At 38.5% G+C, this 24,335-nt stretch overlaps 2 protein-coding genes across 3 annotated transcripts; one reads left to right on the forward strand and one right to left on the reverse strand.

The window, feature by feature from the left end:
• Window positions 1-672: 672 nt before the first annotated feature.
• Window positions 673-15,119, reverse strand: gsr (glutathione reductase). 2 transcript variants are annotated; one of them, XM_042493993.1, is made up of 14 exons: window positions 14,951-15,119; window positions 14,622-14,660; window positions 14,034-14,208; window positions 11,908-11,934; window positions 11,716-11,804; window positions 9,232-9,301; window positions 8,923-9,070; window positions 8,742-8,796; window positions 8,559-8,658; window positions 8,196-8,450; window positions 5,816-5,927; window positions 4,253-4,384; window positions 3,943-4,076; window positions 673-1,341 (listed from the first exon to the last, which is right to left on the reverse strand). In XM_042493993.1, exons 3-14 carry the CDS (start codon window positions 14,181-14,183, stop codon window positions 1,192-1,194), a joined length of 1,422 nt encoding a protein of 473 aa, XP_042349927.1. In that variant the 5' UTR covers window positions 14,184-14,208; window positions 14,622-14,660; window positions 14,951-15,119; the 3' UTR covers window positions 673-1,191. The 2 variants fall into 2 exon arrangements, with proteins under 2 accessions (XP_042349927.1, XP_042349926.1); XM_042493992.1 differs by having other exon boundaries at window positions 14,622-15,119.
• Window positions 15,120-16,356: 1,237 nt separating this feature from the next.
• Window positions 16,357-22,354, forward strand: LOC121948563 (RE1-silencing transcription factor). Its single transcript, XM_042493990.1, has 2 exons — window positions 16,357-16,480; window positions 16,828-22,354. The coding sequence occupies exon 2, from the start codon at window positions 16,931-16,933 to the stop codon at window positions 19,379-19,381; it is 2,451 nt and encodes an 816-aa protein (XP_042349924.1). The 5' UTR covers window positions 16,357-16,480; window positions 16,828-16,930; the 3' UTR covers window positions 19,382-22,354.
• Window positions 22,355-24,335: the final 1,981 nt, after the last annotated feature.

Here is a 24,335-nt window from a genome sequence, read left to right on the forward strand (position 1 = left end):
CAGTGGACAAATTTGAGGAAACTCCCTCAAGGCATTCTTGAGATATCACATTCACGAGTATGCGATGGACGAGGTCACAGTGACCTTGACCTTAGACCACCAAATTCAAATCAGTTTATTGAGTTTAAGTGGATTTTTGTATCAAATTTGAAGAAGTTCCCTTAAGGTATGTTTGAGATAATGCATCCACGAGAATGGGATGAATGCAAAGTCACAGTGACCTTGAGCTTTGACTTTTCACAACCAAAATCTAATCAATTCAATCTTGAGATCAAGAGGATGTTTGTGTCAAGTTTGAGGAATTTCCCAACATGTTCTTGAGAGATCATGCTCACAAAAATGGGATGGACAGATGGACAACCCAAAAACACAATACCTCGCTCACGGCTATCGCCAGCATGGAGGCATAAATAAATTTTCATCACTGCATCATCAACGCTGCAATCTGCCAAGAGCTTTTGTAAATGCAGTGCTATTACACATTTTAACTTAAAGTGTGAGCAGGAAAACAGCTCCCTTTATCTTAATATGTGAAGTGCTTCATTCATTGCTCAACACATGTCGATTGAAAACACACACAAGGACAGACGCTTGTGGGGAGGAGTGCTGCAACACAGTGCCGAAATAAAAACAAGTCTCAGTCACAGAATGAAGAGAAATGAATCACAGCGGTTAAGAAAAAAACCTGCATGTTTATTGAATCTTTAGAACAGTACAGTAGATAGTATGTTATGACCTTGCATTGGTAGTAAATAGGTGCCTTAAGGAGCAGCAGTGTTTGTAATATATTTATCTGACGAATGACTGACAAATCAAACACATACACTAGGAGAGAGGTCTTTTTGATTTCCCATGCACTCACTTGACAACAATACCTGCAGATCCATCACTTCCATTTCACAATCATTAAAATGGAATTCGGAAAATTCAATCAATAATCAAGACCCACAGTACAGTTTAAGAGTTTAAGAAGGCCATAACTCGGTCTTGGTCCATTTAGGTAAAAATTAGAAAAGATGAAACACTGCGCACGAATAAGGTCACTTAAATGAGAGAAAATGGAAGTTTGTAGTTTTAGAAAGCAAGTCGTCAAGCTGATGCGAGAGTGGTACAGAGGAGTGACTCTGTCCTGGTATGCTTGTCTGGGTTGCTGGTCGTATAGGGAAGCAAAGGGGGGAGCGTGCGTATGCCTTAACGCATCGTAACAAACTCCTCAGACGAGGTGGGGTGAATGGCGACAGTCTTGTCAAAGTCTGCTTTGGTAGCACCCATTTTGATGGCCACAGCGAAGCCCTGCAGCATCTCATCACAGCCCAGGCCCTGCATGTGCAGGCCCACCACCTGGAGAAGAAAGTCGAGTCAGTCTGTGAAAATAACTGCTGTGATTTGTGTTTACAAGAATCCAAAATCAAGAGTCAAACACACGAGTTGAGTGTCGAGACTTTTCCTAAAGCTGCTGCGCCTACGTCTGCTTCATTAAAGGGTAAGCTGGTATTTTTTAACCCGGTTTCTATTTCCCCATGTTTTTGTGTCAAAGTGACTAATGGAAAAAACAGTTTTATATTAGTGCAGTTTTGAACAACAAGTCTGTAGCCTGCAGCAGTTAAATAGGCTGCAATATAACCATTTGGGGCATGTTCTCATCATCAATTTATGTCCAATAAAAGTGCTTGTTTTTGCCACTGACAGGCTCAGATTAATCTCTCAAGGGACTGACAATATCACGGAAAAGATACCTACGGAGATAGACCCATAGATTGTATATGAAGATGGACAACGCGCCCCCCATTATGCCTGCTATACTTAAGTGAGGTTAAAATATCCGAGACATGGGCGTTGCTATCTTGCGAGGGTGATGTCATCCAAAACCTGATTCTGAGCATTATCGATATCCGCGCTGGGGGAGTTCTCGCAAAAACACCCGTCTGACTAATCGCGAGCAGCTGCATTGATTGCAAGCTCACGGATTGGCTGTCACAGCTGTCAATCATGACGGACCCCCAACCCCACCCTTATGTATAATTTAATAACTCATTAAAAACTGACTTATCATAAAAACAAACACTTGAACAAACATCAGGGAGGTGAGAACTACCTTCAGTGACAGAAACCATCTTTGGGGAAAAAAAACAGCCCTGAAATTGCTATTAACAAATTTACCAGACTCCATATAAATAAACAGCAGTTTTAGATTTTTACATCTAACTGGCTGAATTAAGGCTTTATTTGAGCCAAACCACAGCTGGTGAATGCTGGAACAGTGGAAAGATGAACAAATATTGTTTTTGTGAATTTAATTTCTTTTCTGTCTACTTTGCAGCTGCAGCGGTCTTTCTCAATACTAGACTGATATAAAAAAATATTTTGTCTAATAATGTAAATCCGGACTCGGTAGTACTAGTGGGATAATTGGGAGGGTATGACTGGGTGGTTGAGTGGGTGGGAAAGGGCACACTGTTCTTATAGCTATCCTCATTCAAATAATGTGTGTATCCTATTTTTTACAGAAACACTGTTACTGTATACTGCATACAAACATGCTATTCTCTGAAAACTTGAATAAAAGCTGTTAAACAAAACAAAAAAAAAGAAGTTGCTGGGAACTTGCTGTATATGATGTTGAAAGTTTCGGTTTTGATTAAACATTTGCTAAAGGCAATAAGAAAAAAAAAAAAAAGAAAATATTTTGTCTCATTTGTCACTTAGACACAAAAACACTGGAAAATATGGTCCAGATTGAAAAATACCAAACTCGCCCTTTAAGCTGACTCACATTTTACCTGAATGACTTTCAATAACCTGTAGAAACTGGGTGTGAACCTGCTGTCATCAGCTGTGGCTTTACAGCATGTGAAGGTGGAGAGAACAATTGTGATTTCAGTACCGTCAGAGCAGGAGAGTCAATCCTATTTAAGAAAACTATAAGAGACACACCTCATACTCAAAGTGTGATGCATTATGTGAGTAAACTGCATTCTGGAGTTGTCACTCCAGTTGAAGTTGTTTATTAATTACTTAACTTTCTATCACTGTGGTGTCTCAGTTTAAAGTAACAAAAAAAAAGGATTTGACATTTTTTTGATTAATTATAGTTATTTAAGTTACATAAAATTGAAATGACTTACACTTAAATTTTTTCAGACTAAGCGCATGCTATTCTCTTTGCTTTGTTTTGAAAGGAAAAAAATGCTTTGATTCTGCTTTGCAAAATCAGGCTATTTATTCACATGACTGAATCCTCACTGAGTGTTGATGCTGAAACATGATGATGAAGCCCATCTGACGTCACTGCTATCCGCTTGGAGGCGGTCAGGCGAACTTTGGCTCAGCTCTGGAAATGGCCCATCACTCACTGTGGTCACATGGACATGAATAACCTGTTTATGAGGCTTATCCTGGTTATGATCATATTCTAGAAATAGTGTTTACATGAACACAGAGAATCAGTTAATTCAGATTTCATGCATACATCCCAGTTTCTTTGAGAGTACTCCAGCTAACATATTCGGGTTTCTCATTAACAGAATATGGTGTTCACATGCTCAAGCACATAAAAGGGATACTGCAAAAACCTGATTATAAACAAGTTATTCACGTCCATATAAACACACTGACTGATGCAACATCGAGACAACTCCGTGTATTTAAATCCGACAATGGAAAAGCAAATTAACACGTCCAAAAGTGCCGATGCAACAGCCCTTATTAGACTAATTAGCTTGGGTTTGTTGTGTCAGTGATGAAGGCAAGTGTGCTAAAGATACCAGCAGGTGTATTTTCATAACTGCTATATTTATGAAAGGCTTTTAATATTGATATCTACGTAACCAATAATGACATAACCAGTTAACTTTTTTTGATTAATTATAGTTATTTAAGTTACATAAAATTGAAATGACTTACACTTCCATTTTTTCAGAAAAATAATGTATTTTTTCCTACCTTCTCCTCCTTGCCCTCACACACCAGCTTCATGATGCACTGACTCTTTCTGCTCGTGATGGCGTGATACATCGGAGTGAAAGAGGTCTTGTAGATCTTCACATTCTCCTTTCCTCTAGATTTAATGGCCTCCTCTGTGACAAACACAAAGTATTTAAATTGTTAGTATACAACAAGTAAAACTGGGATTAATACAGATTTCACATTAGCTGACACATTCATAAAGAGTTATAGAACGATGGCGACACTGGACATACAAGTTATTTAAATCGTGTGAAAGTTTAACTCTGATTATGAAACTTCTGCTCACCTTCTGTGAGGCCCACCGTCCCGATGGGTGGGTGGCTAAACACCACTGTGGGGATACTCGAGTAGTCCAGCTTGGAGTCCTTCTTGCCCTCAAACAGTCTGTGTGCCAGCTTTCTGCCTGCAGCAATGGCAACTGCCCGACACACAACAAAGCATCAGGATGCAGTTATGAGTAAATGTCCTCAGTAAACATTTCAGTGCCCACAAAAGGATAAAAAACACTTTATTCCAAAACCAGAAAAACAAGTACAAAGAAGCACTGCTGTTATAGACGCCCAGCAGGGACTCCTGGCACAACGTGACCTACTTCAACAGTGCATGAAAGGAAAAACTCTGAAGAGGCCAAAACTCCATCAGCAACTTTATTGTGAGACCAACTGGTTTTGTAATGTGAAATATTATCCTTTAACTGTATAAGAGCAAATATGTTATTTAGCTGTTGTAAACTGTAACTACAGGGGTTATGTATAATAGATGGTTTTCACTATGCAGGCTGGAGCAGATAATTGTGCAGGAAAATTAGATTTTTATCATTTTTATCAATAATTTAGCACTTCCTACTGCTCACTTTAAATGTAACTGAAAGAGAGAGATGATTGAGTGTATGTTTTATAGGTGAGATTTGCAGTCACATCATTGTCTGAAGGTTTTTTATGGAATAAACTGTGTTTTTTTCCTGATTTTAACGGTTGCATTACAGTAAAGTAATGCACTTTTCTCAACTTATCAGACAGTTCTACTTTTTTTCTACTTTTAATACATGCCTTTACACAAGTAGCCATTATATCTGCATAACTAATGTTTACTGACCAAAAATGGAATTGTCATTTGGAGGCTCTGTTATTTAATTTTTTTAGAAATGTATTTTATTTTATGCAGGTCTCGCCTTTAACAGACACTAAATAAAGTCCTCACCTTTTGACCTTTTGACCTAAATTTCTTTCTAATTTTTTTTTGCTTTAACTTTAACTCAGCATTCTGAGGTAAATGCTGATTGCACATCTTAATGACAATAGAATAAAAACATCATCTGCGTTTGCACTGTAAGCTTTGCTAGACTATGCCATTCTCTCTGTCACCGGGTATGATCTCCTGGGAAAATGGAGACTTATGGCACAAAGGAAGTGCACAACCAAAACAGGAAGAGGACAGCATTTTTGTTTTCCCTGATAGCTATCAGTTGCTATCTGTAGTTACTACAGAGCCTCACTTTGAGTTATTCGCAGTAACTATCCCCAGTGGTAGAAATGTTGGATGAAAGAACAACTGAAGTAACTCTAGAAACTGTGGTAGCTGCTCAGCTCTGAGGACATCAATCTGGCTGTCTTTGCAACAGCAGCATCAACAATAATATTGTTAGTTTTCACTTTAACTTAATCTGGAGACCTCTAAAAATGTCTCCTGTGAATGCACCCATAAACTCTCATTGCAACAGACCAATGTTGAAATCCTGCTTTAGTGTATAAGCCTTTCAAAGCCCATTCTGGGAGGGCTCGACTGTAAACGCAACTGTATAGTTTTTAAGCTCCTTGAAATGATTTGAGTTATCAGTGCAACTTCCTACCAGGTGTGAGAAGAGCTTTGCCACAAACGTCCCCTACAGCGTAGATCCCTGATCTGCTGGTGTTCTGAAACTCATCCACAAGGATATGACCTCTTTCATCTGTGTCCACACCCTGCAAACACAGAAAAAAAAACGGCAATATAGTTGTCATCAATTGGCTAAAACATCAATTTTTTAGCACTGAAGTGTTTCCAAAACAGCTCTGCTGGGATGCACAATTATCACGAGGAAAGACACTGTATGTCTCGGCCATTTCTTTTCTTTCGGACAATTCAGAGGCTGCAGACAGTGTACGCTTTAAAATAAGGAGTGAGCAGCTGAGCAGAAAAGTTTTGTTTCTGTCAAAAGCAAAAAAAAACAATGCCTCATCCTACTGTGGCGTGTCAGAGCATCAAACGCAAACCGAAATACAACACAGGAGCAACCAGGTACAAACTGTTTAACATTAAAATCTCAGCAAACTCAGCAAGACGACACATCACATCACTTCCCTTCCTTGAGTTTGATTCTTTATAGATAGAAATTATTGGTTTCCTGAGTGTCGAAATGCTGCTTAAGTCCCTCAATCACATTTGTCTTCATTTTAAAAACAATAAAAAGCCAAAATATGTGGTATTAATTACATGTAAGATGCAATTTTTTGCAGCTTTTTGTATAGGTTATCATCCATTTCTGTTAGTGCCATATTGTTTATTTTTTATTCTTTTCTGTTTGTTTTACATGTTCAAAATATCTATCTATCTATCTATCTATCTATCTATCTATCTATCTATCTATCTAGCTAGACAAAAACATCTTTTAAACTTTCAGTGGATGATCTGTGCCCACTTTTTAGCTACTGTATGTCGAAGTACCTTAAATAGAGGAACGACTTAACTGCCCCTTTAATCTGGTGACAATGCGCCTCTTAATCCGGAGCTAACATGCGTTTCACTCTTCACCTCCAACAAACAATAAAGACTGTTAAGTGACTGTTGTCTCGTCTTGCTCCCGGATTATCCCCGATTGTTGGGTAAAGGTGATCCCACGTCTGGTTTATTTTGAGCTCTTTTTATATAAAAGGTGTTAAATTATGAAACCTTTCATTCAATGGTGTTAATGGATTTAGATCTTTCACAAAAGGTGTGTGTGAAGGCAGCAAATGCTTCAAAATGATCTGCAGAGCTGCTATAATCAATGAGGGCAGCTGAGCTGCCAGGATGATGACACAAGGAAAAGTGTGCAGAGCCAAACACTAATTAATTCCCTTTGCAGGCAGACAGCAGTGATAAGCTGCAGACATCTCCTAAATGCACTGTAACTGTTTGACAGATAGACGCTGCATATGTTTTGCATTCGTTGCAGCTGCAAAATGAATTGCCACAATAAGGAGAAAAAAGATCAATCATGTTTTTAGTCTAAGAACATCTGTCTTTTTTCACCGGGCTTGGATGTTGTATGTTGTTGTTTGCTGTGCACATTTCAGCAGTGGGGGATTGTAACCAAGTACTTGTTGTTACCTTGAGTATTTCCATTTTCATTCTCCAACGCCACTACATTATGGAGACGAATATTGTACTTTTCACTTCACTACAGTAATTTGACAACATTATTTACTTTGCAAATTCAGGTTGTTAATACAAATGTAATAAAGTAATAAATTCTAATGTATTTTATGGATTACGCTTCCTGGCAGCAAAAAAAGTAAATGAAATTAACCTCACTTCTATTGGCTTCAACATTAGTGATTCTTACAGATTAATAAAAAAGAAAATCCAGCGTTATGTTATTCTATATGGGCCATTCTGAATACTTAGTACTTTTACTTTACTTCTGATACTTTTTAATGATAACTTCCTGGCACCAGATGTCAGCATGAGGCCAGACAAATGGGTTAATTCTGGTTAGAATGAAAATCCGGTTGATGATATTTTAAATGTCTAACAATGTAACAATTTATGTTGGGTGGACATTAATATTATAATGTTTTGCAGACACTAGGTTTTATTCTCAAATCCTTACAACTAAATGTTGTTATTCTATGTAAAAATGACCTCCGCATGAAACGTTAGGAGGATGTTGGATTTTGGTTACTTAACAACACAACTTAAAACAAAATATCAGGGTTGTCTGTCATCAGTATTCTACGTCAAAATGATGTTGGCATTAGACTACCTGACACTGAATTTTGGTTATCAATGTCACAGCCAAATCCAACCAAATATCAATTTCTAATTGTGCTGGTGTCAAGCTGTAAATACTGAACTTCTAATTAAGTAAAGTTTTGAGTTTTTCTATGTTGTGTAATTTGTACTTTTACTTATGTAAAAGATGTGAGCATTTCTTCCACTGCTGCATTTCAGCATCCAGTTTGCAGTAAACACTACGAGCAGACTGTTACCATCTCGCCGATGTTCAGTCCAGAAGTGTTGGGCTGTCTGCCGATGGCCCAGAGCAGGCAGTCCACATCCTGGATGGTGCTGACCTTCTCCTCGTCGTTCTTCTTCTCTGGGTCTTTGGTGACAAGTGTCACGTCCAGTCCCCTCTCCGTTTTACGCACAGACTTCACCTGAGAGTTCTTCCACAGATCCACACCAGAGTTTTGCAGTTCTTTGGTGCAGTTTGTGCTTATGAAGCTGTCGAAGTTCCTCAAAACCTATGGAGATAATATGACAGTATGCATGTTTTTTTTAATTTCTGCACGGCTGCACATTTTTGAATTGTCCCAATTTCGTATTTCGGTGTGCTTCCATGGGTTTCTTACACTGGACTGTCGTATAATGAGCGATGTTTTGGACCCCAGGGTGGAAAGGATGCCCGCCATCTCCACTGCAATATAACCTGCACCAACAATCACACTGCGCCTGGCGGGAAAACATAACTTATTTATTACAGGCAAAAACTTTAAAAATGGTGCAAACACTATAAAATTATACAATGAGCTTACTTTGGCAGAGTTTCAAGTTCAAAAAAACCATCACTGGTAATACCCAGATTTCCCCCTGAAATAAACAATAAACACAACATTTAGCACAGTGTTTCATAAAAGTAGTCTAATTTGATTAACAGATCAAATAAACCACTCAGGCTCAACACAAAGATGATTACCTGAGTGCAGCATGTCTCACCTGGAACTTCCTCTTCACTCAAAACAGAAGGCTGCCCTCCAGTGGCGATGAGGATGTGAGGCGCTGTATATTTTTTTCCGTTGACCTCCACAGTCGGCTCAGGATCACTGGTAAACCTGGCATGACCTTGAATAGTTTGGATTTTAGCCTGAAATGGAGCACATGTCATTATGTTCTTTCTTATTTGGAAAGTAATAAACAAACAAAGGAAACATTTCACAGACATCAGGTTAACGTGAATTAAATATAGAAATATACAGGGATCAACAGACACACTGAAATAAAAAAAATATATAAATGTGAACTTACTTTGTCAAGATTGTTTCGATAAATGCGGTTTAGGTGACTAACATAAGCGTCCCTTTTTGCCTTGAGAGCTCTGAAAAATAAACAAAAAAACAGGAAATGATTAAAGATAAGAGACTGATTGTCCTCTTACCTGCATTTTCTAAAGGAAGACCTGCCACTCAAGTTTGTAGGAACAATGCATGAAACTCATACTTCTTAAGGTTAAAAATGGGTCAAATAAAGAACATACACTTAAATAAAATACACATTCATCACAGCAGATTTTTCAGGGAAAAGGTACACATCTGAACATGATGGCGGACACAAATAAACAGATATATCATTGTTTTGAGGTGAATGCTATAAACAATGAAGAAAAAATATACATATGTAACGCCAAAGTACAAAAAACCCAACATACATACAAATATAAAAAAACACAGGAAAAAAAAAATATTACGCATAACTGGAGTAAAAATATGCGAAATGGTGGGGTCAAATCAAAGTTTGACATGAAAACTTTTAAGCTGTCTCCATACTTCCTGGTTGTAGTCTTAAAAAATCTACTGACCAGAGATTTCAGCCTTATCAAGCTGGCAACCTGATTCATTCAAGTGACTGAGGCTGGCAACCATCAGCTCAAGGGCAAAAATGATGCGGGCATCCCTGCAGCCTGCATTTTTTAATGACACCCTGTGTTATCATAAACACTTCGCAGAAACTGGATAACTTTGGAAGGATAAACCGGTTTAGAGTGCTTCTTTATAACTGTATATTTAATATGTCACTAATGACTCTTTTCATATGGTAAAGCTGGATTGCATGTTTGTACTTCTGTTTTTTGTTATGTATTTTTTGTTTTGTTTAGTTTCTTCTTATTTACCTAATTATTTTCTCATCTGTGTCATTTTTATCATTTGCATACCACATGTTTACATTCAAATGTACTGTTTTTTTTTTAAAGTAGTGCTGTACCTTTTACCTGATGTTTTAATATGTTTGGTTTATCAATTTAAGAAAAATAAAAGGTAAGCTAGGAGACACTACAAAAATATGTCACAGCCAGGGTCTGAAATTAGCACACTACAGCTGCCAAATGAAGGTGTAAACATGAAAATTAAAAATAAAATGCGACTCCGTAAAGCTGTCCCCGTCCCCCGACAAACACTGTAGTCCCATTTAGCCACTTGTTAGCAACCGCCTTTTTTAAGAAAAGTAAAACCTTAGAAGTTCAAAAATCGTGTTTAAGTGGACGTATTTTATGTTGCAGAACAAAACATCTAAATATCTTAAGCCTGTGTTAACCATAGACCTTATTTAGGGCATTTTACCCAAAACCTATTGAAAAAACCCATAGACTTTTGGTAGAGGGAACAGGCTAACGAAAAGGCTAACGGACTTCCGCGTTTTAGGACTCATTACTTTACCACTCTATTCTCACATGGATAAACCAACATGTTTCGACTTTAGACAGTCTTCATCAGATTATACTCTGAAAACACAACCTCCAGAGGCTTATCTTGAACTGTCACTTTGACTTTGTGGCAAAAAATAAACACCTGGACCAAGAAGAAACTGAAAAAATGAGGAAGTGCTGCATCGGGTCAAGACACCTCGTATAGGTAATGTTAAAAAAGCTCAGGTGCTCTTCAAGGATAAGGCAAATCATCCCCGGCACTCTGACTATACTTAAAAATCCTTTATTCTCACATGGATAAACCAGTGCTCTTTATTTTAGATCATCTCCAGTCTTCATGAAAACTGTCGAAAGTCAGAACGAAAAGTCGAAACGCCAGATGAGAGATGTAAATTTTGTTCCTTCATTTAGTCTTAGTTTCATAGTTTTCAAAAGTGGCAGATAAAATTTCTGAGTGGGAGATTTTTTTTTTTTGCCATAGATCAGGTGGTAAAAACAAAAGTATTGAAAGTATTTCATGGCAACTGCTTGTCCGAAGGAATTTACATTTTATGAAAACTACTGTCTATTCAAATGGACATGCATGGGATGGACAAAATAACATCAACACAATCTAATACAACCCAACATGACTGACATAGTTTAAAACAAGTTTAAAATATATGTTGAATGCAAAGATTGCACTAGATTGTACATGTTTCCTGTCTATTTTAATATATACTTTTTCAATAATATGTTGAGATAAAAATAAATACAACACCACTAAGTGGTGTTTACATATATCCATGCAGGCTAACCTTAAATGACGTTCGTTGGTGTTTTGTATCCCTGGCTAATGTTTCCTGGTGTAGCAGGCTGCCACTCCCTGCTAAAGCTTATCTCTAACTATCACCCTGACTTATCCACAGTATGTTGTTCACAAAGATAGAGAAGTGGGCTCAAGTGAAGCAACAAATGACACGCCAGACTGAGAAGTCGCACCATGAAATGGACACCTCCTTGTTCCGGGATGAACAAGGTTTCAAAAGAGCTCATTGTTGCGGCACAAAAACAAGTGAAAAACGACACCAACAGATATTGTGACTTACTCCCAACTGAAGCGAACATTTCCAATGTCAAAGCCGTAATCACTGTGATCGTGGAGCAACTCAGCATGAACGGCTGCATTCCACATAACCTGTGCAGACAGGTGAAAACAGCGAGTGAAATTTAATACAGAATTACTGTGTCTGAGAGTTCAAATTTGGCATTTTCTGACAAGAAGGGAAAGAAAACTGTACCTTTTTGGGAACACAGCCAACATTGACCTGAAAAACATTCAAACAGAGCACATTAGTTCAGGGAAATCTTGATCAAACAGCAAACACAAAGAAAATAGTTAAGACCAACACTAAGGTCTGGAGTCTATTTGCTCAGTATGTTGCAATATGTGTTGAAGGGTTAAATGAAAAGTTAAAGTCAAACTACAACCCAGAGTACACTGGATATCAGGTGTGTTTATAAATGACACACATAGTAATAACATGGTACACTATATTATCAGATGTTGTTGTGGTGCATTAAGATGCCTATCAAAAGCATTTAAATCTTAGCATATTGTTTGATTTCTTTAGAAACATGAGAACAAAAGCATTGAGCAATTTGGTAACAAATGTCATGGCAGCAAATTGCAAGAGGTTAAATAAAAAAAGGGAGAGAAAACTAATAGAAAATTATGCAGGAACAGAAAGTTTTTTAGTGCTTTTTACTTCCACTTTTTAGTTATTTCTTGCTGATTTTGTATCATTTCTTGTTAAGTTGCTCATTGCCTTCCTCCCATGTTTTTGACAGCAATCAAGCGAATTTGCTGGATTTACCTGTAATTCAATTTCCTGTTTTGTGGTGTGTTACGTACGAAATTATGTTGTATGAGCTTATTTCTTCATTTGTTACCAGAGTTGGGAAACTAAGTGTTGCCTTTATGCAAAAAGGATGTGGTTTAACTTCCTATCTGTCAGATCAACTGAAATGTCAAAGTAGTGGATGGACACAATAATATGAACACCTACAATATAACTGTTTTCCAGTTCAACAGCCTTGCAATGACAAAAATAAAACAAATTCTTCATATTGAAACTCGTGTGCACCAACACCTGCCTCAAAGCTTACAACTTTAATGTCTCAATTTATATTTAATGAAGGAATTGAAGAAGGGTGGCAGTTTATACTCGGGTTAACCTAAATTATTTAACTTTTAATTGGTATCCTAACTTGTTAATTTACAGTTAGTTACAGTTGCTCTGGTGTAAAGCATAGGGAATTATAGAAAGTAGAAGTTAGAAGAAATTAACCAGTGGTGGAGAAAGTATGAAGTTCATTTACTTTGGAGAAAAATACAAATACCACACGCTGAAAATACTCTGTAACAAAACAAAAGTCCTGCATTGATAATGATACTTGATGTGAATGATACTAATGAAAAGTTAGTAAGCATGTTTCAGATGAAGTTCATGAATGAACTTATTAGCCAAATCAAATAATAGGTATACACTTCCTCATACTGCTTTCCGAACATGTAAGATGCAATTTCTTGCTGCTTATTTGAATCTATTCATTGAGTATATGTTAGGTTTTTAGTATTGCAATTTTATTTTTATATTTTCTGTTTGCTTGTGTTACATGTTCAAAATAAATTATTTAAGTATAATCAAGAGAGTGTATTTAAAGTATTAAAAGAAAAAGTACCCAACAAAGAAAAATCTAAAACAACAAACACCTTAAAATTATTCAAAACATGGAAATAGACGTTTAGCAAAATGGTTGGCAATTCATTTCCTGTCAACTGACTGATTAGTAAACTAATCATTTCAGATGACCATGTATAAACTAATTATCGATTCAATTTATGTTAAAATATCATATTTTGTTTACTTTTTGTGTTTTCTTTTTTCATTTTATTTTGTTAAGTAACTACTAACTAAAGCTATCAGATAAATGTAGCTCACTTTAAAGTATTCCCTATAAAGTGCAGTGGAGAAGAAGTAAAAAGTGGCATGAAAGGAAAATACTTACAAATACCGAAAATGTGTATGTAATTACAGTACTTGAGTTAATGTGCTCAGTCACCTTCCTCCTCTGTTGTTTAACATCCTACATTGGCTGTTAGTTTCAGTGTGTCGGGGCTTTGGGGGACAGCTCATCAGCTGGGACGCTTTAAACTTCAAACAAACCCACAGTGTTTGTTGCACACACAAAAAACTTCCACAAAAGGAGTCCGGAGGTTTCGCAGTGAACCTGGCAACCAGCGTGTGTGTTTGTGTGTTTGTGTGTGTGTTTGTGTGTGTGTGAAAGCTGCAGAGGCGACAGCACAGTGCCTGTGGTGGTCGGTATGGAGAGTAGCGGTGTTTTGTTTTTAATTTTTACTCACGCAGGTACCTCCGAGTTTGTGACTTTCGATGACGGCGGTGGTCGCTCCGAGCTCCGACGCCCTCCGAGCCCCGGCCAGACCTCCAGACCCGCCGCCGATCACCAGAAAGTCGAACCGAGTCGTCTCTGTAGCCGTCGGGTCTGAGGCCATGCTGCGGCGGATGATCACTCCGTGTCTGAGAAAAGACGAGAAAAGTTGCTTTCTGAGGATGAAGCAGCAGGGAGCTCGCATCCGGGTTAGCTGGATTAATATTGCCATGACCAGGAAGCTCGCAGGCGTGTGTGTGTGCATGGGTGTGTATGTGTGTGTGTGACCGACGGGGAATGGGAGGGTCAAGTGAAAGCCACTGCTGTGTCATTATGAATTGTAACAATGGTGTGTAAATCCCAGAAAGTGTTTTCACAATAGTCACGGTGATCCTCACATGAGCTACAGTATGTGGATGACAATAACAGATGTAAATCGGAGCTAATTCTGCAAAAAAAATAATATGTCAAATTCTAAAAAAATCATATGCAATAAAATGCAGTGAAGTTTCACAATGGTTTGAAACAGTCAATATTCGTTATTAATTAGTGTATTACTTACCTTGGTAATGCCAGAGACACTGACACGGGAGGAAGAAGTCTGCAGATTCGTACAAACAGCATGTTTTTATTCGTTTAAGGGCATTTTATTGAGATGCATCCACAGCGTGTCGATGTTTATCTCCCAGCTGGTGACGGCCTGTGCGCTTTGACTTCATTATCGCGTCAGATACAAAAGCTTTAAATCACTTCCTGTGTCACTGGGTGAACTCACAGCCCACATACAAACTGGTGAGACGACACGACCTCCCGTCTGTCTCCAAACACCAATACAAATGTTGTTTTGACGATTTAATGACAGAGAAAAGGCGCCGACGATTTTAAAATTACCATAAAGATGTTCGAAGTTGTCATATTTGAAGGCGTGGATAACATAGATGTCCAATCAAAGCATTGCGTAGTTCGTGTAGCACATTTAGCGTAAATAATTCCAGGTATTCAAGCAGGTTTGTTTGGGATTTCTTCGGGAATAGCACTTACGCTGCGCCCAGCTCGTTAGCTGTAAAGAGAGGAAAACAAGAACGTAAAGTTCCGGTTACAACTTTCAAAATAATACTTCATTCTCATCACAGCAGTAGTACAATAAGTCCTCAGGTGTCAAGGTCATACCATAGTGTAAAAATACTCAGGTAAAAACTATTAGTATCAAAGTATATCTAAAGTATCAAAAGTAAAGGAAGACATTATCTAGAATGGGCCATTTAGAGTTATATAAATGATATTATTACTTAAAAACAAACAAAAGAAACCAATATTACTTTTTTAATCTTTGATTGATGTGTAAACATTTGTAATAGGCCTATAAGTAAATAGTAACTAATGTCAAATACATTTCATGGAGTCAAAAATATAAAGGCATAGTTTACCATACATCAGTATCACTTTTATTGGCCAAGTATGTGTACACATACAAGAAATTTGTTGCGATCAATGTACATATAATGACAAAAATGTGTATGTAATTCCAGTACTCCCACACACACACACACACACACACACACACACACACACAATATTATCTATTACTGTATTTCTTAACATTCATATTTTTACACACTGACATGCTCAGCATATTATAAATACTTTATTTTTTCATCATTTAAATATTAACATATTGTACTGGTTATTTAATATTACTGTATTTCTATTTTAACATTTACATTTAGCTAGTGTGCAATATAGGTCATTTCACCACTGCATAACAGTTTGGTTTGACTTTATTTATTTATTTCAGTCATGTAAAAAAGGAAATAGAGAAATTATTATACAAAAGCAGACAGACAAAAAAAAGTATAATGTACAGATAATGGAAAACATAAAGCAAAAGGAATAGTCAAACACATGATGACTTGGTTTACATATTGGAAAAGGAAAAAAAATATTTAATCCCACCCCTTCTCCATAAATCATTGAATTTTAATTAACCAGCTTTCTTATTAATTTAAACCTACACTCTAATTATACACATACAGCCACATACTCAGAATCAAATATTATTTACAGAAAAAAAGAAAAACATGGGGGAAAAAGTTAATATTAAACAATCACATAAATAAACAAAAACCCCTGTAAACACCTGCAACATCATATTGTTTTCTGATATACAAAACGAGTAAATAAAATCCAACTCCACATATGGAGAGATATTTTCGAAAAATGTACCTTTGTATTTTACACTCTTATTTTGAAGACAAGCAATTTATTGCCGGAATCTGTCGCTGGCTACAGTTGCTAACTCCAAGCTAACGTTAGAGCAAAGCGGCTCGTTTGGCTGCCCTGAAAAGCGTTAATATCGCCTCAACTGAAAGGATCTATTCACTTTAAAACATACAACAGAACAAAACACAACACGCATAAAAGGTATGTATGAGGAATTTGATGCTGTTGCGAATATAAACAGCCGAAATGCGGGCCGTCGTCTTCGCGACCCCCCTTGTTGTGGTCAGAAAGGGCCTTACCTTGTGTTCAAAGGAAGCCAGTCTGGGACAGCTGCAGGGAAATATCTATAGAGATGACTACATGTAATTTGGTGAACCGTTTTGTGTATTTTTCTTGCAATCCGTTAAGTGGAGAGCACACAGCTGCAGGCGAAAAGAAAAACTGCTGTGTGATCTGTATGTGTGAGGGGGGAGGGGCTCTGTGGGCCTTGTGTTAATGTAAGCAATGTAGGGTTTATTCGCTGACTGTTTTTTTTCTGCTGTAAACAGAGTGAAGACGTCTCAGTTTTCAGCTCACGGTTGGTCCCCCTCTGCGTGATCGCAGCCTCTGTGGGCTGCGCAGCCAGATGACCAGCAGACCTCATCTCTCATCATGAATCCTGTCAGCTACCATAGCATGCTGTCGTCTGTGAGCGGTGGACACCCCAATCTGGTCTTGGATCGTGTATTAAGCACTTCAAACTTGAAGAGTTGTCAGAAATGTGGATTTGCTTCTGCAGACGCAGCAGAGTTCAAGAAGCACATGCTCGAGCACAGAGGGCTGACGAGGTTTTACTGCTTTTACTGCAACAAAGTGTCATTCAGTGAGGCAGAGTTAAACGCTCACCTGAAGCAACACAATTCAACGTATCCGTTCAAGTGTCCGCACTGTGGACAGGGCTACATGAGGAGGCTGTGCCTTGTGAAACACATTGACCGTTTGCACAGTAAAAGCATCAGTCAAGTTCCTGCTAAGCCATGCACGATAAAAAATCCACATGTCTCCAGTGCCTTATCAAGTGTGCCCACTGCTGATCCATCACCACTTCGACCAGCTGTTCGGGTGACGGTGCCCCCTCTGAGTACACCTGCAGTCAGACTGGGTAAAGATGAACAGAGAGGGAAAACACTGGAAACACACACATCACATGGCACCAACGGTAACACAGAACTTTTGCCCCCTTTAAATGGAGTCATTCAGCAGAACAGAGCTCTGACAGTTTCTCTCCCAGAGGAGGTAACGATCCCCGCTGGCTGTTTGGTTGAACTTGTCGAGGTGAAAACTGTCAACGGGACAAAGGAGCTAAAGTTAAGGCTCGTCTCCCAACAAGAAAACGAGTCCGTGATAAAAGACACAAGGACTGCGGTCTCTCAAAACACTGCAGCGGGAAAGCCATTCTTATCCATGTTAAACCATCCAAACACGGTAAAGTCTGCGAGCATGGGGATGTGCAGCGTCAACAGGAAACAGTGTGATACAAAGACTGTGAATGTGGAGCGTCCTGCTGAGCGCTCAGGCAGTGTTTCCAAAAGCATCCCGAGTCAAGTTAGCAAAGACAAAGGTGGATTAAAAAGAGCATCGCAAGAAGTGATCAACTTAGAAAGCCACCCAGTCATTCCAAACAAGGTCCCCAAAAGCATCCTGAACCCTATAAGAGAAGGAAACAGCGGAGTTAAAGTTACACAGAGAGAACCTGTTAATCACAATGCAGCTCTGCCGTCTGTTATCTCCAACAGGGCCATCAACAGGTTCACACGCACCCTGCATCCAGAAAACATGGGAGCGTGTGTTTCTCAGAGGGCGATAGATGACAGGAAGAGTTTAATTCCTGAGCATTCCAAGAGCATCCCACCCAGGAGAGCGACTGACCTAAAAATCTCTGCAGATAACATGTCGGTGGCTGTTAAGGTGGAACCAGGGGAGATGAAAAACAACACGCCTTCAAAAATAAAGAAAGAGGCGCTGGATTTGAACCAGCAAAAATCTCCTGCCTTGAGTGTTCTCTTAGGTGCACCTCCCCAAGTGAGGCCTCCAACGACTTTGGTTTCCAAGGATAATGTTGCAAAGTCATCCTTTTCAATACCCAAGACTCTAAATGAGCCGCCCGCAGTCAGAAAACCGGTGCTTTCCAACCGCACAAATTCAAAAATGTCGGCTTGGACCCAGGAAGTCAGATCCAATGCCGGAGAAGGAGACATGCCGGAGCCTGAGGGGTTTCCCGTCATCTCGTCTGTGTTTTCTTTGAGTCAACAACCAGAGGACGTCCAAGGCAACATGCAACCTCTTGTAATGGCTCTGCGCGGTATAGTGATGGATAAAAGTAACAACTCCAGTAGTACAACACAAGATCACGTCAAGATAAGAAACAGCACAGAGCAGGTGAAGGAGGTGCCAAAGATGAGGTTCTGTGCTCGGATGGCCACAAAAGATGGATCGATCAACGGCAACCTTGTATTGACAGAGCAGACCAATGAGTCTGTGAAAGTGGAGGAGCACGATAAAGGTATTCAGCACCCTCCTGTACCGACCAACAACCACATCCATGTCAAAAAGGAAAAGAAAAGCATTAAGCCAACAGACAGTAAGGAATGCAGTAACACTCCTGCTTCCATATCTTCGACATATGAGGATTCGGTTTCCACGTGTGTAAATGCTCCGGAGTCTCTGCAGCAATCGGCAAAAAGTGAGCATGACATCTCAAAGTTCCTCACCGTGTCTCTGAAAAGGGTTCAACTTGGCATCTGGAAAAAAAGCAAAAAGGGATTGAAACTTAGGATATCCAAATACAAGACTCAGGTACCCATGAGAAGTCTTTCAGATTGCACTGTTATTTACCCAATGCCGCTGAAGGTGGACCAGCTGGTGAAACGACCGGGCCCCAACCAGCCTGTGGTGGTGCTCAATCACCCAAAGCCCCGGGTGTCCGGTCAGGGAGCGAGGGTGGACTCTTTAGCGAATGCCCCTGTGGTGGCTCCAAAGTGCCAAATCTTAAAAATGAGGCTGAGCAAAGTGATGGGGCAGAAGTATGAGGTGATGGGGTGCACTGTCGGAGTCTTTCCTTGAACGCATTAGTGGAGAGAAGTGTACATTAATGAGAACTAGCACTACAATGGGAGGATGCTGACTTAAAAAAAGACAAAATATTAGGGCAGTTATTTTCTTTAAAGAAGCATTAGATTTAAAAAGAACGGACATCTGCTTATCACTGAACTTTGTGTTATATGTTTATACAGGCATGGGATATGGATTACTTAAGTGCAATGATATGAAAAATGGACCATCTGCTGTAGTTGATTGCAGTCAGTGATACACATGTTAAGTACTGTTTAAGAAGTTTGAGAAAGCAGGCAATTTGTCAAGAGTTGAGGCGAAAATGCATGCTGTTCACTTTAACATATTTGCATCAGTATTGTTTTGCAGTTCATCTGGCTCCTGCTAGATACACCCTGAATTTGATGTGCAACACCTGAGTTTTAAAATCATTGTGTCCTTACCTGCTCAGGATGTTTAAAATGCCATTAAGATGTGGGACATGCACAGCTCCCTATTTAACAATGGAAACGAGTGGTGAATATTAAGGATATACTATGCAGGATTTTCGTAATCTGAGTACAGACAGAGCAGCAGAACGTCAGGCGCATTATATGTCAAAGTCAACCACTCATTGTGTTGAGTCTAAAAGTTTGCATTCACTGGCAGCAGCTGCTCCTCTCGCCATTGATCTGCCTACCCGCCTGCGCTGTGCTCACAAACCCATTTGTGGGTGTTTACAAATAATATCCAACAATCCTGCACAGTATAACTTAAAGTAATGATCAAATGTTATGTGAGATGTCATTTCTTTTGGGTGAAACCTCATATTAAATTTTTAGCACAAATATATACATTGAAAAAATGCCTTGTGCCAGTATAAACCCCCATTTTCTGTTGTTAAAACCAGTCCACGGCGAGGGACACAAGGCACTTACAAGCCTATAAAAAGTTTTACTTCTTGGACAGTGTCCCTGCTTTCTTCATTTGTTGGCGAAAACAGGTTGTTATATACACAGATGCTGCATCCTAATTCAGGAGCTGCATCCAACAAGTCAGCACTGTACAAGTGGTGAATAAGGCCCGTCCGATATCAAATGCTAAAAGAGAAATGCTGCTTTGTTTGAGCTCACATGCAGTATCATAAGCCCCTTTTACACACAGATTGCGTCATAGAGCCGCTATGAAGTCCCTTTTTTACATTGCCTTTTCATTTTTACACAGAACCAAAACACAGCAGCATTATCCCGCTCTAGTGTGTAATTTTAAATAGCCTGCTGGCATCGTGGAAACAAGAGAGGCATTTAACACAACCACATCAGACTCCATTGTGACATAGAACATACGTACATGTCAGCGGCGTAACGTGTCAAGTACAAACATTTAGCGTCTCTGTTACTTGACCATTGATCTCGTCCTCTGCTCGAATGGTAAGGAGCTCCAGAATCTCATTGTTTTTCGGATTTGTGGACTTTTATGGCTCCCATGGTGGGTCGCATGTGTAACACGCTATCAAAATGATACACCTGTCACGCCCATGATATCATCCTGCCGACAGAGAAAGTATATACAGATGGGCGAGGCAGCATAATGGCACAATATTCCCGCCTTGGAACAGTCAGTGTAAAAGGGACCATATGTGTATCTTTCAGCATTGGCCAGAAGTGTAGTGGTGCATTCAGGCACTCTTTGCAAACTCTTACATTTGGGAGATATTGCATGTCATATTCTCCACACGGTCATCAGTCACTGGTAAATTCATCAGATTAACTGGACCAGTAAAAAAGACACGTATAGGTGTAAATAATGGAAGCTGGGGATGCACACCACTGTTTATCAGTTTGAATGTGTTGTAAATCACCCGATGTTGCAGAGAAACGGACGAAACGTTTGAGTGCCGTCCCTCGTTTTGTGTGAAGTGAAATGTCACAGCTGTACTTTAAACTTGGAATGTGCCCCAGCTTCTCACACCAGTTTACCACTTTGCTGGCCATACTTGGTGATACACGTTAATGTTTTTGATTTTATCTGCTGGCGACCAGTGCCTGAGAGTTTGAGAGTTTTTGTGTCTGAGAGACCGGAGCTAAAAGCTTAAGTTTTGACAATACTAATATTCCAGATGGATTAAAAAAAAGTTAATTCAAAGAAGTATTCTGCATTTTTATTTACACTTTCAGTCTTATTTAAATCTGAATTTCAGGAACACAGTGTAATTTTTATTATTTTTACCACATTAGGTGTTAGTTTTCTTAAAATGCCAATGTGTAATTCATCACATATATTTTGTAATTAACTTATTGGAGGCCCCAGAAACAAGTGTTAATGCCATGTTGAGTGATTGTAATTCCTTGTGCCCTACATTTTGCTCCTTTTTTAAAAAAAAAATAATGAAATAAATGCCATATCATCCATGTATAGCCTCTTTGCAGCTTTAAACAGAGGTGCAAGATGGAGCAGACAAAAGCAGCTGGTTTATTACTGTAACAGAAAGACACGTTTGTGTTTTATCTTATCTGTACATACAAAGTGACTGTGGTGATTCTGGGAACCTGTTAAAACTTGTATGATTTTCAAAAAGGACACTTTGCAGATCCGTTGCTCTTCCTACGACTGCATATCAACACTCTTGTCTATAATGTAACCAAGATGTATCAGGTGCTAGACCTATGATCCTATGTAAAGGTTTTGGTTGCCCAGTTTTTATCGTGTATATATGTTTCAATCACCCACAGATTCTATTGTGTATATACCTATACATCTAAAATGTGATATCTGTTGTTGATACTCAGTAGGGAATGGATTACATTCCACAGCCTCTTCTGCAGCAGCAGTAATGTTGTGCTTTATTATCCTAACACTGCAGTGTCTGAACCTGCCGTGTTGTTTTTGTTTTATAAATATATATATATATATATATAATTATAATTATTTTAAAGGTGTTTAGGGTGTGACTGTTGTTTCTGAATGTTTTTACTTTGCCCTTCATTCAGTCCTCATGCGTGTTAGACTTACCCTTTTGCTGTTAAAACTGTTTTTTGGTTTTACTACATTCGCAGTGTTCATTATCGTGTTCCATGCTTTTATAATAACAGTTGTCTAACTCCTCTTTTTTCTATTAAAACATGATCACAGTTTTATGGCCTGTTGCCGTTTGTTCAACAGAATAACATAAACTGCACAATCATCACATGCCCTTTCTCATAGGTCAACAGGTCTCTGAACACACTTAGAAACTCTCAAGCCGTATTGTTAAAAAAGAGACCACTGGAGCATTTTCACAGTGCACATTTTAACCTGACCTAGTACAAAAAGCACAGGTTTTATTCAGGCAAACATGTCTGAACTTTGGCCCAGGGGCCCAGTTGTGCCCCTCAGACCCACTTAAGCATTTAGGGACTGTTTTACGCGATTTTCACCTAATACTTAATACTTGACAAAAGGTAGATTAACCTAACTCGCTCTGATAACCTTACTGCTGCACAGGGCCACATATATATACTTCTGACTCTAATCTGAAATGTTTGAATTAGAAAAAGATTATTTGTCAATTAAAAAAAAAAACATTTGGTTAAAAATATCTTGAAAAAGCAAAGAAAACTGAAAGTAGTTTAAGCGTGCCACTGTTAACTGTGACACTGAGGGAAGCATGCACAGCACCAGCACCCTGAAACCGAAGCACGTAGCTGTTTTTAACCATGTTTTCTCAGTGTCTGTTTGTTTGCTCACAAATTATTATCTTATTTGATTATTTTTGGTGTGATTTGTGTGTATCTATTGTGTTTTAACTGTGCTGTTTTAACTGTACATCATTGAAATTGTGGTTATGCTGTCAATGATTCCTTGAGATTTCGATACAGGTTGAATGATTAAAGTGATCAAATAGTTAAAATTAGCTCAACCTTTACCAGCTGCAACATTAGTGATGTTCACACATTAATGCAGCACTAATAATAATTAATGGATGCGATGTATATATTATTTTGAAATGGGCCGCTCTGCATAATCTTAACTTTCACTTTTTGTAGTCTATTTTAAGTATATTTTGCTTACTATATTATGCTTATCCATATGCACTTTTACTTAAGTAAGATTTTGAGTGCAGGACTTACAGTGGTATTCCTATTTTTACTAAGGTAAAAGACCTCCTTCACCCAGACTCCTGCCTTTTGTAGATGTTTTACATATGAAAATTATCAAACTGCCCAATGGTAGGTCAGTACGGTAAGCCAGTGACTCCACCTATTTTCTACACATAAGTGCTTTTGTGTTTCATGCTGTGGTGTGGAGTTAAGGATTTCTCTCTCCAAAGAAAAAATGACTGGACTCACCCAGTTCAGGTCAGGTCTGTTAAAACTCCAGGGATGCCACTAACGGAAAAAAACTCAATTTACGATCCCCTGAACTCACAGTAACCTGAGAATTGCTAAAAACTTGCACATTCCAGAAAGACAGGAACTATCAGCAAGCACACACGCAACATCCTGAGACAGAACAAAGGGACTGATCTTCACATTTCGGGTTACAGTTTAATTATGACACAATACTGTAATTAATTTGTGCTTTGTGTAATAGTAGTTTTGTGCTTTCTTTTTCTTTTTCATTTTTTTTGTTTTTATTGGCAGCCGGAAGATTTACAAAAATGGCAGTTACAAAAACTTTGCTCCAAGCCTGTTTGGTGATTATTAATCCCAACAAAATCAAGTGCTTAAAGATAATAGATAAATAAATAAGCCAAGAAACTCGTAAGCAGGTAAATGAGCAGAAGCATACAAGGATGGATAAATTAAAAAAAATAAAATAGGTAAACAGCAGCAATAATAATAAACTTTATTTGTATAGCAACATCATACAAGAAATGTCACCCAGCGCGTTTTGAATCAGAGAAATTAAATGTCATAAGTGCTTCACATGAGAAGATATAGAAGACATTAAAACATAATAAAACCCACATGTAAAAATAAAATAAGAATAAAATACAAAGAATGCA

The sequence above is a fragment of the Plectropomus leopardus genome, chromosome 9, assembly GCF_008729295.1.
Source record: "Plectropomus leopardus isolate mb chromosome 9, YSFRI_Pleo_2.0, whole genome shotgun sequence".
In the NCBI taxonomy this organism is placed as follows: Eukaryota; Metazoa; Chordata; class Actinopteri; order Perciformes; family Serranidae; genus Plectropomus; species Plectropomus leopardus.